The 13,028-nt window shown below is 51.6% G+C and overlaps 1 protein-coding gene across 3 annotated transcripts; it reads left to right on the top strand.

Moving 5' to 3' along the window:
* The first annotated feature begins 443 nt into the window (after positions 1-443).
* LOC144718758 (enoyl-[acyl-carrier-protein] reductase, mitochondrial-like) lies at positions 444-12,811 on the top strand. 3 transcript variants are annotated; one of them, XM_078594274.1, is made up of 11 exons: positions 444-539; positions 3,257-3,471; positions 4,917-5,014; positions 5,451-5,582; positions 6,059-6,202; positions 6,598-6,700; positions 7,063-7,165; positions 7,591-7,664; positions 8,863-8,923; positions 9,484-9,556; positions 10,297-12,811. In XM_078594274.1, the coding sequence occupies exons 2-11, from the start codon at positions 3,314-3,316 to the stop codon at positions 10,458-10,460; spliced, it is 1,110 nt and encodes a 369-aa protein (XP_078450400.1). In that variant the 5' UTR covers positions 444-539; positions 3,257-3,313; the 3' UTR covers positions 10,461-12,811. The 3 variants fall into 3 exon arrangements, with proteins under 3 accessions (XP_078450400.1, XP_078450399.1, XP_078450398.1); XM_078594273.1 differs by lacking the exon at positions 444-539 and adding an exon at positions 1,322-1,432; XM_078594272.1 differs by lacking the exon at positions 444-539 and adding an exon at positions 1,771-1,879.
* The last annotated feature ends 217 nt before the right edge of the window (positions 12,812-13,028 follow it).

Here is a 13,028-nt window from a genome sequence, read left to right as displayed (position 1 = left end):
TTGAGATATGTGACGTCACGTGAAAATGCGCAACTTTAAATAAATATAGACAACACGTTATACTTAATAAAATCGACTTTTTAATAAATGTTTTCTCCTACAACATCAGAGTGCAGCGCCACATTAAATACGCACTACAATGACAATAGTTTAAAGCGATTTGAAGCATGTTTTATTTGGGGGGGGGGGGCAGAGCTTTGTGACGTCATATTTGAGGGGGGGGGGGGTCTGACTTTTTGTGACGTGTGACGAAGGGGGGGGGGAGTCAAAAATAGTCCAAAATCGCGTGACGTCATTTATGGACGGCCCCTAAAGCAGCAGCGACAACAACAACAACGGCCGTACTTCAAACACGCTGGTCAGTTTGCGGGTTGATTAATAGGGGGGGGGGGGGGGCATAGACATGGGCGCACATCCGGCGCAGTGCAATGTTGGGTGATGGCCTTTGCTGCACCGCCCTCTGCTGCCCGCCGGCCCCCAGGGGCCTGGCTTGGCCTCACGTGGGTGACCGCCACAGTCAAGATCGGACGCATTTCCAGGTGATTTCCCCGCACCTCCCGGTAACCGCGTACGGTGCGAAAGAAGTTCAACGTTACAGTGACAATCCACTGCTGGATGAGGGCCTCCCCCCCACCCCCACACGTGTGCGGGGCCCAAGAGAGGTTATTTGGGTTACGTGACCATACTTCACCGTGCTGGTCAGTGCGTGCCCGTGGCGCAGGAGGGGAGAGAAGAGACCGTCTGCTGCCTCTCTGCCAGGTCCCCTCCACCCCCGTGTGCCCCCCACCCCCCACCTCGGTCTCCCCCCACCCCACAATGCCCCCCCCTCCACCCCACGGTGCCCCCCCTCCACCCCACGGTGCCCCCCCCCCCTCCACCCCACGGTGCCCCCTCCCCTCCACCCCCGTGTGCCCCCCCCCACCTCGGTCTCCCCCCACCCCACAATGCCCCCCCCCCCTCCACCCCACGGTGCCCCCCCCTCCACCCCACGGTGCCCCCCCCTTCACCCCACGGTGCCCCCCCTCCACCCCCGTGTGCCCCCCCCCACCACGGTCTCTCCCCACCCCACAATGCCCCCCCCCCCTCCACCCCACGGTGCCCCCCCCTCCACCCCACGGTGCCCCCCCCCACCACCACCCCACAATGCCCCCCCCTCCACCCCACAATGCCCCCCCCTCTACCCCACGGTGCCCCCCCCCTCCACCCCACGGTGCCCCCCCCCTCCACCCCACGGTGCCCCCCCCCCGTACACCTCCCCCCCCGTCCCCCCGCTCCGGCCCCCGACCCCCTCCGGTCGCCCCGCCCCTTTAGCTCGCGCTGCCACGTGAGGCGCGCGCACGTGGGCGAGCGCGTGGACAGTGCCGTGTACAGTGCGGTGTGATTTTGACGGTGCGTGCAGTCGGCGTCCTCGAGAGAGGAAGAGAGAAGCGAGGTGAGGGTGAGAGCGCAGTGAGGTGAGGGTGAGAGAGCAGTGAGGTGAGGGTGAGAGAGAGAGGGGTGAGAGAGGGGGGGAGATAACTGAGGTGAGGGTGAGAGAGAAGTGAGGTGAGGGTGAGAGAGAGAGGGGTGAGGTGAGGGTGAGAGAGGGGTGAGAGAGGGGTGAGAGGGGTGAGAGAGGTGAGAGAGGGGTGAGGTGAGGGTGAGAGGAGTGAGGTGAGGGTGAGAGGAGTGAGGTGAGGGTGAGAGAGAGGGGTGAGGTGAGGGTGAGAGAGAGGGGTGAGGTGAGGGTGAGAGAGAGGAAGAGAGAGGGGTGAGGTGAGGGTGAGAGAGGGGTGAGAGGGGTGAGGTGAGGGTGGGATTGAACAGCGCCTGCCTCGCAACGCCGGAGTAGTTCGCTCCAGCCTTTGTGCAATCATCACGACCCCCCACCATCCTCCTGGTACTCACATTCACACTTTAGACACCCCACTCCGGCCGCACCGTTACACTCCGAACTCACGTCCCTCACTGTCGCGACACACAGACACGCACCCACCCCCCTAACAGTAGCCACATCACTGCCCTTCGTACAGTTCCCAACTCGCACATCACTGGCGTTTACCCGACGACCTGAACGCCAGCACCACGTGATGCTATCAAAGGCCCCCGTCTCGTATTCACGCGCATTGCGACTCTATTATTGCCTTAAAAAAAAACACGAATTCGAAAAAATGTCTCTTCCTGTTATGTTGGTTGTCGATGCCTGCACTCGCCCTACCAGTATGTATGTGGAACTTCTTTCGCACCGTACGTAGCCAACCCACCGAACCGTAGCCTTAACGTTATTATCGTTAACTATAATACTAACCGGAGTGCTAACCTTACATCTAACCCTAGTATGAATCCTCGTCCGATCCAAACACCAACCCCTTGCCTTTCACTCACCATTTATTAACTCTTGCTCCTAAGCCAGTTAATTAAACCTCAGACCCAACCAAATCAGACCATAGCCCTACTTATAACCCTTACCACAATACTCAACTATATAGTAACCATACCCGTAGCCCTAACACTATTAGTCCACCAGATACAGGAGCGGGTAAGCATTTCCTTATTGAGGGCCGAACAGCATTTTTCATATCACTGAAGATTCACACATTAACACGCACACATTCGCATTCTGCAACAATGGGGAAAATAATTTCTCGGCAACTGGGCGTGTTAATATTAGAAACAAGAGACGTGGCCAAGTCGAATCTATACCCCTCGAGTAACTAATCAGTGCCGCTACGACGCTTTCAGTGACGGGGGTCTATTCAAATTCTGCTTAAAACAAGACCCTTGACGGTTTTGTGGATAAATATTTAAATGAACCGTTGGTAGCTTATTCTCCCGGTCGCACCATGAGATCAGCGAATGCTGGCTGAACTTTTGGTAACTATAGGTCCTAGAAGTCGTTTAGGTTCGGGAGGATCGATGACCTCGAGTTGCTATGCTCCCTGCCGTTTGAACTCTGTCCCATGTCATATCGGGAATGCAGGCACAGGCAAGGCAAAGTAAAACAAATAATGTTCGTGCATTAGCTTATCCTTGAGCTGGATTGATTGGCCAGAACTATTTTATTCATTATTATAGTCATAGTTTATATTGCAGAGATGCTCTGTGAGAATATTGCTGAATACAAAAGCAACTGTATTGTTTCAGAGTGACAGGGCTTCCAAGTATGAAATGAAGTCACGGGGCCGTGTCGAGTCCCGCGGGCTCTAGGTCCCTTAATGATCGATTTAGACGCCGTTTAACTCTCATTGTGTCACTTGTGTGTTGTGCTTTAACACAGAATCTCCCTACTGTGGTTGGCTCAGCTGGTCACTGACGGATTCCCCAGGCCAGCACCATGCTGGGGCTGCTGGGCGTGGCGACGCTGCGAGCGGCACCTCGTCTCGGTGGCGGGGCTCGCGCCGCTCTGGGGGGCTCTCGCAGTCTCCCCCGACGAGGTCACACAGCTTCGTGCCTGGTGTACGCCGAGCACGGGGAACCGGCCAAAGTGGTGAAGTGCGTCACGTTTTCGCTCGCGTTACGCCGCGTGCGGGATGTTGCGAGCGTCGGTGAATGGGGACGGACATTGGAGTGGTCTCCACAAGTCTGGCAATCAAGGAGAGGAGAAGACCTAAGACCTTAAAACCCATCTTTTCTCCCGAGCCCATCCTACTGCTACTTCCTGCCCCAACGCCCCATCTACGACCAAGCCTACCCCAACCCCTCCTTAACCACTCCCACCCGTCCTCCTTTCACCATAACCACATCAGCACTTTTAATAACCCCACTCCGTATTTGAACCACTATCATCTAATGTACAAATTTATCATTGTTGCAAAACGCCTTGGAATAAGGTGTTGTATACATCTATATAAGATGGGATTAGACCAGATGGTGGTGGGAGACGGTGGAGGGCAGTTCTTGGAGATCGTGATCTGCAGAGGCTGCGGGATCTGGCGGAGGGTAGAAAACGAGGAGGTGTGGTGGCATTCTCGGCTTTGGCCAAGGTGACATGTTGATCTTTATGATTTGGATTTAGAAGCCTCTGGGCAATTCACCCAAAATGCACCAAATCTCGTCATATCTCAGAAGTCAAGCTGTGTTGAACCTGGATGTTGCTTGGACGTGTGGCGACCGTGCGTAAAAACACGTTGTTATAAAGGGGCTGAGTTGGAAGCAGAGAGCTGTGCAGCAAAATCCATTGTATTGTACTTCTACGCTCCAACGTCTGTGCTGCCCACCTTCACCAACCAACATTGGCCAGCGTGATTAAATATGGTGAAATAACCTCCATATCCCACACGGCGTGGGACGGCCTTCATCCAGTAGTGGATTGACAACCGGGCTGTGTGGGTACAGGGTTACAGCCCTCTAGATGTGGTAGACAAGTCCTAGACGTGGGTCATTGACCAACTCTCAATTATTGGTTTTAATGTGTGATGAATGCATAGCACCAAGAGAATAGTAACTCAAAATCCCCAAGATGGCTCAACAACGTGCATGGACTGCCATTTCCTGGTCAACTCGTGGCCACCTCAAAGCCTCCCTGGGAATGCCATAGCGCACGATGAGATGAGTGCGAGCCAGCAACCCCAACTCGAAAGCGTAGAATAATACTTTCATTCCACAACGCGGTACATGAATTATATACGAGGACGAAATTCCATATACATCCACTACCAAGCAAATGTAAACCTTACTACCAAGCAAAATCTAAAATGAATAAACACATTTAGAAATGGCACCAAAACAAAAAGCACAAACAACAACAAAAAGTCATCACAACAAAGAAATTAGTCCATGAGGTCTACACAACGTTCCAACCAAGCCAGGGAACGTTCACAGGAGGGACGGAGGCGTGGGGCTGGGATCTATCGACTCATTTACGCTTTGGAACACTGTTCAGCAGCGCCCAGAGCCCAGCATCCCTCGAGTCACCTGGGTCTCGTTTCTCGTGACAGGATGGAGGAGCAGCTGCTGCCCCCCATTGGCGAGAGGGAGGTGCTGATCCGCATGCTCGCTGCTCCCATTAACCCCGCCGACATCAACATGTTGCAGGGTGAGAGAGGCAGGGCGCGGACATCGCTCTCTTGAACAGAATGGCACATTTCGATTGGCAGTTTTGTAAAAAACTATGCACTTTGCTTTCCAATTTGCATTTTACCGAAGGTCACAACGAGAGATCGAGAGATTCTGGTTGATATAAAAGCATTTGTAGATCATTTGTAGTTGAGGAAGATGTGGATAAATAGATATGCAGTGCGTTCCTCTAACATTTCCAGTACCTCTAATTGTTTAGCAAATTTGTTGTAGATAAACATTGACGTTGCTTATTTATCCTGTGCCCAACTTTGCAGTCTTCCTGATGAAGTTCTTATACCGTTTACTGTGGGAGAAGCTATATAGATTAATTCCTCGTTAAAGAACACGGGCGGCGAGCAGTCGGGTTCAGTGAGTGTGTCGCGTGTGCGTGCGTGCGTGTGCTCATGTGGCAGGAAAGTACGGGATCCAGCCCCCGTTGCCGGCCATCGGGGGGAACGAGGGAGTGGGGCAGGTGGAGGAGGTCGGGTCAAAAGTCACGAAGGTGAAACCAGGCGACTGGGTCCTCCCAGTGGGCTCGGTGTTTGGTGAGTCAGAGCACAGTCATATCAAACTATGTGTGTGTGTGTTGTGTGTGCGCGTGCAATGCTGGCAGTGTGCTATGAATTAGAGCATGCTGGTCTGTGTGGTATAAGTATGTGCAGGATGGGTGGTGTGTGCGCATGTCTTTTGCTGTGTATGGGGAGCGGTGGTGCAATGGTTAGCGCACCGGGGGCACTGATCTGATGACCCAAATTCAATCCCCACTCATGACCAATAACAGTGGCGAATATTTGAATCGGTCCTAGGCCTCCCCTAGATGATTGACTCCTTCAACAAGTACCTTGTGCAGTGTGTAAACATCATCACTGGTGCGGTGTGTAAACATCGTGGTGTTGGCCACCCACCCCCTCGTGTGTCGTGCCCACCTTGATAGGTGCTTGCCAACAGCATTTGCCCCCAACAGCCTGTTAAAGGCTATACGGGTTTGGGGGGTGGTGTCGGTGTCTTTGTGTTCGTGTAGGCACGTGGCGGACGGCTGGCGTGTGTTCCGAGGATGCCATGGTGACGGTGCCACGTGACCTGCCGCTGCTGTCCGCCGCCACCATTCACGTGAATCCGGCGACGGCGTACCGCATGCTGCACGACTTCACTCCGCTAAAACCAGGCACCCCTCACAACGGCACCGTCACTCTCCTGTCATTGACACCATCACCGGCACCGTCATTCCCTCTACTTTCAATAGCACCGGGATTAGCAGCGGCACTCACCATCTTGTCATTGGCACCATCATTGGCACTGTCACTGGCACTCTTGTCATTGGCACTGGCTTTGTTCCTTTGGTTGACACTCATTTCACTGGCACTTGTCACTGACATTGTAATTAGCACTGTCAGTCACAATTCTTACATTGGCACTGCCATGGACACTTTCACTGCCATTGCCATTAGCACTATCATGGCCATGCCACTGGCACTCCTTAAATTGGCACGGTCATCGTTACTGTCACTGGCACTTACAATAGCACTCTCAATGATGGTTGTCTCCGCGCTTTGCGCACAGGCGATGTGGTGATCCAGAATGGGGCCAACAGCGCGGTGGGGCAGGCGGTGATCCAGATCGCGGCCTCCATGGGCGTAACAACGGTTAACATTGTCCGAGACAGGTGAGCTCACCTCCTTACATCGAACACCACAACCTCGCCACGCCGCAACACACCCCTCCCTCCCTCCGTCCCTCCCTCCCACCCCACCCACTGACCCCGTCTTCCCGTGTCCCGGCTGGATGTTGCCTGTGTCTCTAGTTGAAGTTGCTCCACCATGCCTGACTCCCTTCCTCCTGCTGCTCACCCACTCACTCGCCCACAAAATTCACTCATCCACCCTGCTCGCTTGACGACTCGCCCGCTCGCCCACCCGCTCCGCTGGTTGTTTGACCACCCACTCGCCCACCTGTTCGCCCACGCACCCACTCATCCGCTCGCTCGCCCGCCCACCCACCCACCAACCCGCTCGCGAACCTGGCCAGGCCGGAGCTGGGGAAGTTGGTGGAGAAGCTGAAGGTGATGGGCGCAGACTTCGTCCTCACTGAGGAGGAGCTCAGGAAGGTGGAGGCCAAGGAGCTGTGGAAGGTGGGGGAGGTGTCCTGATAAAACTGCTCGAGGGTTTGTGTGAGTGTGAGTTCCTTATAGTGGGTTAACAACTACTGGACAACAATCGTGAATGAGTGCGTGAAGAGATAGTGAAGTGCTTGGCACACTGCGCTACAAACCACAATATGGCCGAATGTGGTCCTGGCCACGCCATCTCTCGTGCATGTCGGCCTTCATAGGTGCTCGCAACCGGCACTTGCCCCAACAGCCTATGTAGGCTATGAGGGGTGTCTTTGTCTTATCTTTTGTATGGGTACATGAGTGTGTGTGTATGTCTTTGTAACTGTTATTTTAACACCTGCATGAGAACATTCAGCATAAACATTGTGAGTATCGGGTTCAGTGCCCTGACGCTGTAACCCCCGTGACCGTGGACTTGTCCCCGCCCGTGCTTTTCTGAGCAGAAGCTCCCCAAGCCTCGACTTGCGTTCAACTGCGTCGGAGGGAAGAGCGCCACGGAGCTCCTTCGCAATATCGAGTGAGCGACGCGCCTCAAGAACCATCGACCCCACGTACCCTTACATAGAGACACATAGACACACCGATCGAATTTTAATACAAACCACCGCCAACTTTTGGCTTAAAATACAAGAAACAAAAGTGTGTCTTTCAATCTGGAGAATATGGCACAACATCGAGAGATCATCGCGGATAACAGCGCTGATGTCACCGCGCCTCGCCGTCGACACTCGGCCTCACCGTGTCCCGATTGAGCTTTGAGAGACAGCCACCAGTATTGGTACCCGTATTTCGGCAGCGTTAAAAGACATCGGTGGGCAGATAGGTGTTTTCTGGAAGTTATTAAAATTCATAATTTATTTTTGGGCTAGGCCACCTAATCATCCGACCAGATGTGTCTCGAAAGACCCTCTACCACACTGAACATAGCCAAACAATATGTATGTTGAACTTCTTTCGCACCGTACGTAGCCAACCGTGCTAATCGGAGATACTAAACAAGTTGTATTGTCACACGTACAAGTGTTCAATTCACCAATTAATGTTGTTTCGGCTCGCCGGTAAAGTTGAAGAACAGTTCCTACAAATAAAAATGTTTTGCTTGAAACTGCGCAAAGCGTCTTCAGGAAACATCAAGGAAGTCAGGTGGATTGAGGGCGACCTAAGCAACACCAGGTGATGAAGTGACACGCAGTCAAATTCGAATAATTTTGAAATGTGAATTTTAAGCAAATCGGCAGATGCCTATAAACAAAGTCAACTTCAGACATTGTTTGAGCGGGAGGTTTTTGATGGATTACATTGCTTCGACAGATGCTTTCAGATATGTGAATGTTGTAGCTGATGAGTAAATGGGTGAGATGTAAATGGGTGAGGTGTATGAATGTTGTAGGTGAGATGTGTGAATGGCTTAGATGTGTGAATTGGTAAGGTGTGTGAATGGTTGATGTATGTGATTGCTGTAGCCGGTGAGTGAATGTGTGAATGGGTGAGATGAGTGAATTGATGGAATATGTAAATGTTGTAGCTTATGAGTAAATGGGTGAGATGTTAATGTGTGAGTGTGTGCATGATGCAGCTGACGAGCGAACGGTTGAGACGTGTGATTGGGTGAGGTGTGTGAGCGGGTTTGCTGAGATGATGTTCGAGCCCTGGAGCTGACGAGTGATTGCGTGTGATTTCACCGCTTGTGTCACACGACCCCCGTGCCGCGACAGGCGATCTGGCACCATGGTGACGTACGGAGGGATGTCGAGGCAGCCCGTCGTCATCCCCACGGCAAGGGCCTTGCGACCCACACAGTGTCAACGCTGACATTGTCCGCCCGTGACACAGTCCACCTTGAACTTTCTGCCACTTGCACATTCTCCTGCCAAAGACAACATCCCCCCACACCCGTACAGCCTTGACAGACTGTTGGGGCAAGTGCTGTTAGCGAGTAGCACCTATGAAGGCCCGTACGGCACACGAAGGGGGCGGGTGGCCAGCACCACGCCCGGCCGCCTTTGTCTCCCCAATAGCGATGTTTACACACTGCGCCGGGTACTCATTCTGCTGCCACTCACACTTGCCACTTGCGCTGTCAGGGTAGGCAGTGTGAGTGCAACAGTCTGCCACTCGTGTTAACCCACCCTCACATAGTCCACCAGTGACACAGCTCCACTTTTAACGCGATGAATAAAATGTAGAAACTTGTGGTGCGCAGATTGTAACATCTTTTCATCTTGCTACAAATTGCCCTGTCGTCTCCGCTGCAATAGGCGACTGTATTCAGCAGTTAAATGACGTCTTTGTCATCGCGCCCTCAGGTCTCTGCTTGTATCGTTTGTCTCCCACAGAGTGCGCTCATCTTTAATGACGTCAAGGTCCTGGGATTCTGGATGACCCAGTGGAAAAGGCAGTATGCTCAGGGTGAGCTTAAAGGACGGTGCATCCAAAATGAACGATAATTTGATTCTACATGTGTACACTGACACCACATTGTATCAATCCACTGCTGGATGAGGGCCTCGCCACACCATAACGTCACCAATACTGGCCAATGCGGATTGGTGAAGGCAGGGAGCAAGGACTTGGTGGCATAGAAGTACGGTACCGTCGTAGACTTCACTGCACTGCCCTCTGCTGCTCACAGCATTGCCCTGCAGCAGCCTGTTATGCATTGTGGTCACCCAATCCAAAACTTACGCAGCCTCAACCTTGGTCAGCATTGTTTTGTTTATATATGTTTTTATATTCATATTGTATGCTAGTGTTGAGGCTGTGTGTATTTGTGTGTGGATCGATGTGTACATTATTCTATATATGTGTGTATCTGCGAGTGTGTATTTGTGGGGAGCGGTGGCACAGCTTCTAGCGTGCTGCGGTACGAACCCGGCAAACGGAGCACTATTCCCGCTCACGGCTAACACCAGTGAGGATTATCTGAACCGGTTATGAGCCTCCCCTAGATTGACTCAAACACAAATGAGTACCTAACGCGGTGTGTAATCATCACCACAGGGAAGACAAAGGCAGCCGGGCGTGGGTGATGGCCACCCACCCTCTTATTCACCGTGCCAGCCTTCATCGGTGCTACTTGCTAACAGCACTTGCCCCATCAGTATGTTACGGCTATACGAGCGTCTTTGTGTGTGTGTGCGTGAAAACAGACGGTGAGCGGCAGGCACGCATGCTGTCGGAGCTCTGCAGCCTGGCACGCGTGGGGAAGCTGACGGCCCCCATGTGCAACGAGGTCCCTTTCCACGACTTTCAAGTTGCTCTCGAGGCCGCGGTGAAGCCCTTTCTGTCAGAGAAACAGATCCTGGTCATGTGACCCCTCCCCCAAACATATGCCGCCACTTTCACACGCCAAGTTGCCAAGACGCGGCTGAAGGTTTTCCCAGCCAGTTTCTAGGTCACATTGAGGTCATAGTGTCTCCATGCTTGATCAAGCAACAGTGCAGACCTGAACCAGTTAAACATTTCACATTTCCATGGTAGAGCCAGTCTATTCATGATATTGTAGTGGACTAGGGTGCTCTATATGCAAATTAGTCCGGGGCGAAAATGGGAAATGAACTTGAGCCCTGCCAAACTGTTTCGAGTTGTACGTCGTTGACGTGGCTCGGTGACTTGGTGAGTTCGTGAAGTACATGTCAGAGAGCTGAGCTGACACTGCAGAGACGCTGAGTTGAAATCCAGAATGAAGCCATCCACGTATCAACCAGGTTCTCCGGAGTAGCCAGTTGATGGTCTCCACGCAGTCACCAGTACATTTACAAACAGCACTTTTGTCAGTCCACTTCTGGATGACTTTACCACACCGATTTGGTTTCCAATTCGTAGTAATCTTGATTCTTAGTTTAAACATTTGGGTTTGACTGCCATGCGGCGATAATTTGTATAGCACGGTACGTGGAAAAGTGCAATATCCCTTGGTGTGTGGATGAGGGTAACGTGAATGAATTTCAACAGTAGATCTGTAATATCTACGTCCACAGGCCGTTCTCTGAATGAACCCTTTTCATAACGATGCCGATTGCACACGCAATGTTATATTTTGCCACGCAACACTCCACATGGCAACCACTGAGTGTGGGTAAGCCCCTATAGACCTGAGAACATAAATGTTAGTGACGTCATCTTGTTTAGAATCACATTCCCTGACTTGATGTGAAGCTACGCCCGCTCATTGTGAGAGTTGCAAATGGTAATATATTCGTTGTATAGCATTCCAGTTTATTAATGCCACGATTATAATGCAGTAAAAATGTATTGATGACACAAACAACGGAAATTGTACACTGTCTTGATGTGCCATAAGTCACACTGGTGTAAATTGTTTTTGATACAATAAATATAAGATATCCTCCCACAGTACAGTGGTTAGCACACTGGACTATGTAATGATGAGTGATACATAATTTACATATAAATAGCAAAATTCACAAATATACTCTCACGCACATGAATTGCTGAATGTATCATCGTGATCTTAATCGGTTGTAATCGATGCGTCGTCACGTCCCCAACGGACGCTGCCGCAGTGGTGTAATGTTAGCACGACGCTGGACTTGTAAGGTAGAGGCTGCCGGTTCGATTCCATATCCCGACGCTGCTGTCGAAACAGTGGTGCGAGTGTCTTGAATTCCCCCGCTTCTGGCCACCCAGCGATATAAAATTTGGTGGAATAAAGTGTGGGCTACTCCCGCATCTTGCAAGACGTCCAGGCCAGCGTGTAGAAGGAGTAGGACTAAAAGGCCGTCTAGAGCAGGGCTTCTCAAACTTTTTTTAGCCTGCGGATCCCACTCAGCCGATGCAAACATTTCCGCGGACCACCCAGCCCCCCCACCCCTGGTGACAAAACACATTCACTTCTCTCTCTAAATACCACGAATACAAAAGAATTCATATTACGAACATAATTTTTTTTTAATGCAGCAGTAATGTTTTACTGTTTTTAGGTGGTGGTGCATTTAGATCATGCTTAGGGTAGTTTAAATCAGGGTAGTTTACCTAAACTTAATTTTTTATTATTAATTATCACGAGTAAAATATCAACCGACGTCCAAAACAAAGCGTGTAAACATCGTCATTATTTCCGGATCAACCCGCATTTGCACCACAGCCCCGCGGATCAATTGGAGGGATGTCGCGGACCGTACTCTTGAGAACCGCTGGACTCGGGGGACTCTGCATCGCCTCCTCTCGTGGATGCCCTTCCGCCAGAAGTGGCGCATGCAAGCAAAATTGCGAGGCTGAATTCTTTATTGTAAACGTCCACCGCGAAGCGATCTGTACACCGCATTTGCCTATTTGTTGTGATTGCACACGCCTCTGTTGACGTTCAATATGTGCGCGCGTACGCACACGCGCACCGAGTCTCGTAGGAAATGAGACCTGATTTGTATGTGGCCCGCGGCGTGTGTGTGCGCGCGTGTTTTTGGGGACCTGATTTATGCGCTCTGACTGCGCTCATTCAGTGGCCGCGCAGCCGAGCGTACAGATACAAGAAGCGCAGCCAACTCCTGCTGAAATAAGCTGCGTAAACACCTTTTCATTATCTGTCACTCACACACGTACACATACCGAGAGGTGCCTTGCTCTGAAATTGATGCATTCTTGCCTCGGATGAACAATGATGGAGATTTTTTGTAAATAATAAATGTGCATTATGTTCTTGAATCGTACGTATATATTTGTTTTGTTCCTCTGGCTTCTCCCATGTCTGCTTTTCTCGAGACAGATGGGTAATATACAGTTCGTTTGTCAATCCACTGCTGGATGAGGGCCTCCAAATGCTTTGTTGGTCATGGGGTTGTTTGACCATACTTCACCACGCTGGTCAGTGTGAGTTGGTGAACGCGGAGAGCACAGACATGGGGGGGCCGTATGAATCAGA

Source organism: Lampetra planeri, chromosome 5 (assembly GCF_965212315.1).
Source record: "Lampetra planeri chromosome 5, kcLamPlan1.2.h2, whole genome shotgun sequence".
Lineage (NCBI taxonomy): Eukaryota > Metazoa > Chordata > Hyperoartia > Petromyzontiformes > Petromyzontidae > Lampetra > Lampetra planeri.
This window is presented reverse-complemented; position numbering and strand designations above follow the sequence as displayed.

Bases quoted from the DNA above. Each gene is read 5' to 3' on its own strand.
- LOC144718758 (XM_078594274.1), top strand. From the start codon at position 3,314: ATGCTGGGGCTGCTGGGCGTGGCGACGCTGCGAGCGGCACCTCGTCTC. The intron at 5,583-6,058 runs GTGAGTCAGAGC...GTGTTCGTGTAG, and splicing joins CCCAGTGGGCTCGGTGTTTG to GCACGTGGCGGACGGCTGGC. The intron at 6,203-6,597 runs GCACCCCTCACA...CTTTGCGCACAG, and splicing joins CTTCACTCCGCTAAAACCAG to GCGATGTGGTGATCCAGAAT.